A 2498-nucleotide genomic window follows, 5' to 3' on the forward strand; every position below is an offset into this window, starting at 1 on the left:
TTTTATTACGTATTTTCCACAATACCAAAAATATTTTCCTTTTATATTTTAGAAAACCAAAGACAATTTGTGTACCACGAAAATTAAATTAATTAAAAAAAACTGTAAAGGTGGTGAAGGGATGTTTATGTGTGTGCATGGTGGAAGCTATAGAGTAAGGCACTGGGCAAAGTTTAGAGTTTGCACTTTGCACTATTTTAATGGTGGCTAGCTTAATTCCACATGCTTAATTTTGCACACCTTATACTATATAACCGTTTCATTCTCAATACTATCTCAAAGGGTGTCCAAAGAAGGAATCATACAAGAAAAAATCTGAGTAGATCTTGGTAATCTTGGGTCCAAATTTTAATAAGAACATAGTTTACATGTCCTTGCTAACGGTGGCGCACCAAAGTGGGTCAGGCGAGTACACCCGGTTCACGGGGCGGCGCGGCGGCGGTGATGATGATGAGGAATATGGTTATGGACATGATGGTGATGGTGGTGGAAGTTCTGGGGTGTCTGAGTCACTAGGATTCAGCAACCAAGGGGTGAATGTATCAGGGTACGATGTGGATCCAGAGTTGAAGGAAATGGTTTCAGCTTTGACACACGTGGTGTCATCAGGGCCTGGCCAGAGGAACAGCACCGAATGGGTCCAGGAAAGTGGTTTTCCTATGATGTCAGGTTTTGGACATGCATCTTCTCTTTCACGTTTGTCTTCTTTCCCTTCCTCTTCTTCTTCTTCTGCCTCATGGGTTGGCCACAAGAGAGGGCGTGAAGAAGAAGAGAGTGGTTCTTCTCATCACTTGATGCAACATCAAGGTGCTCATAGACTCTTCAGATCCATTGGTGACTTCATGGTACCTTCTCAAGGCGACTCATCATCAGGTGCAATTACTTGATACTTTATACTTCGCTATACTATTTCATCATTCCATGAAACATTCTTTTGCATACAATCATCACAACAACAATCATACGTTTTTATCTTAAACAATAAATGGGGTATAAGGAATATCATTATTTGCATTATTCTAAACAACTTTAAACCAATTTATTTATCATTGTTAAACTTAACCAACTTGTTGAATAAACCATGCACCATAATCTGTCTTTAGTACTCACCCTTCTTTTCATTGAATTCCCATTCCCTACCTCCAAGTGCAGAGGAACACAACTTTTATCTTAAATTCCATGCATAAAATACTACTCTTTTTTCATTTTTTTCTTAATCCAAGCACTTTTCATATTCCAAAACCATACTATCACAAAGAAAAATTCAATAAACCGAACATACTCACATACCAAAATTGCCTATACAACAGTGCTACAAGTTACAAAAACCTTAGTTCGAAATTAAGTTAAGCTACTCATCATACAATGACATTTTTTTTTCTACACTAGTGCAACTATGCAACCTTTTGGTGTAAGTTATATTTGCCTTTCACTTTAACCAGTGGCAGAAGAAGTCCCCACCACCGCAACAACAACCGTAACTACCACCGCCACCGCTGTGGCAGCGGCCGAAACGGCTTCATATGAAGAAGGAGGTGAAAGGAGGAGAAGGTACAGGGGAGTGAGGCAGAGGCCATGGGGAAAATGGGCTGCAGAAATCCGTGATCCACACAAAGCAGCAAGAGTTTGGCTTGGCACGTTTGATACAGCAGAAGCAGCAGCAAGAGCCTATGATGAAGCTGCATTAAGGTTCAGAGGTAACAGAGCAAAACTAAACTTCCCTGAAAATGTTAGAGCAGTTCCACCAGTTCAACCTTTTCCAGCCACTAGGTTAACCATTTCTGATCCCTCTAACACCCAATTCCGGCCTCTCACTGCGGCCTCAGCCGCCGCGCCGCCACCATTCATTCAGCAGCAGCCACAACAAATTCAGGCGTCCTCTGACTTGATCAGAGACTACTGGCAATATTCTCAGCTTCTACAGAGTTCTGGTGACTTTCAACAACCTCAACATCATCAACAACAACAGCAACACCCTTCTAGTTTGCTTCAACAGTGGTACTATAATGCACAATTGGCTTCACTTCAATCACCTTCATTGTCTTCTTCTATCTCACCTACACCATTCCATTCATTTTCAACATCTACTCAATTTTCCTCTGCTTCATCACTTCCCCTGTTTTCATCTCAACAAATGAACCTTTACCGGCCACCGGAAGGCGGCAGCGGAGGCGGCGGTTCGGGGTTTCCGCCGTCCACATGGTCAGATACTAGTGGCCATCCACCACCTTCTGGTTGAAACAGAAGTTCAGTTTACTTCACATTTTCCTTTTTTTAATTAATTTTTACTTTTTTTTTTCCTTTGATTCATACTTAGGAAAAAGAAAAACGACTTGTTATTGTTTTTTTTTTTTTTTTTTTTTTTTTTTTTTTTTTTTCAAAACGATGGTAAATTCCCTAGTTTGGATTTAACTGTTGTTTTGTTCTTATTCATGTAAAGAAGATTATTTGGAAACAGAAAAGGTGGAGTGATTAAAGGATGACTGATGAAGGGTAGC

The 2498-nt window shown here is 40.3% G+C and overlaps 1 protein-coding gene across 1 annotated transcript; it reads left to right on the forward strand.

Annotated features, from left to right (window-relative positions):
* Positions 1–368: 368 nt before the first annotated feature.
* On the forward strand, positions 369–2239 carry LOC113868021 (ethylene-responsive transcription factor ABR1-like). Its single transcript, XM_027503572.1, has 2 exons — positions 369–873; positions 1443–2239. Exons 1-2 carry the CDS (start codon positions 369–371, stop codon positions 2237–2239), a joined length of 1302 nt encoding a protein of 433 aa, XP_027359373.1.
* The last annotated feature ends 259 nt before the right edge of the window (positions 2240–2498 follow it).

The sequence above is a fragment of the Abrus precatorius genome, unplaced genomic scaffold (genome assembly GCF_003935025.1).
Source record: "Abrus precatorius isolate BTA unplaced genomic scaffold, Abrus_2018 Scaffold5, whole genome shotgun sequence".
NCBI classification, from domain to species: Eukaryota; Viridiplantae; Streptophyta; class Magnoliopsida; order Fabales; family Fabaceae; genus Abrus; species Abrus precatorius.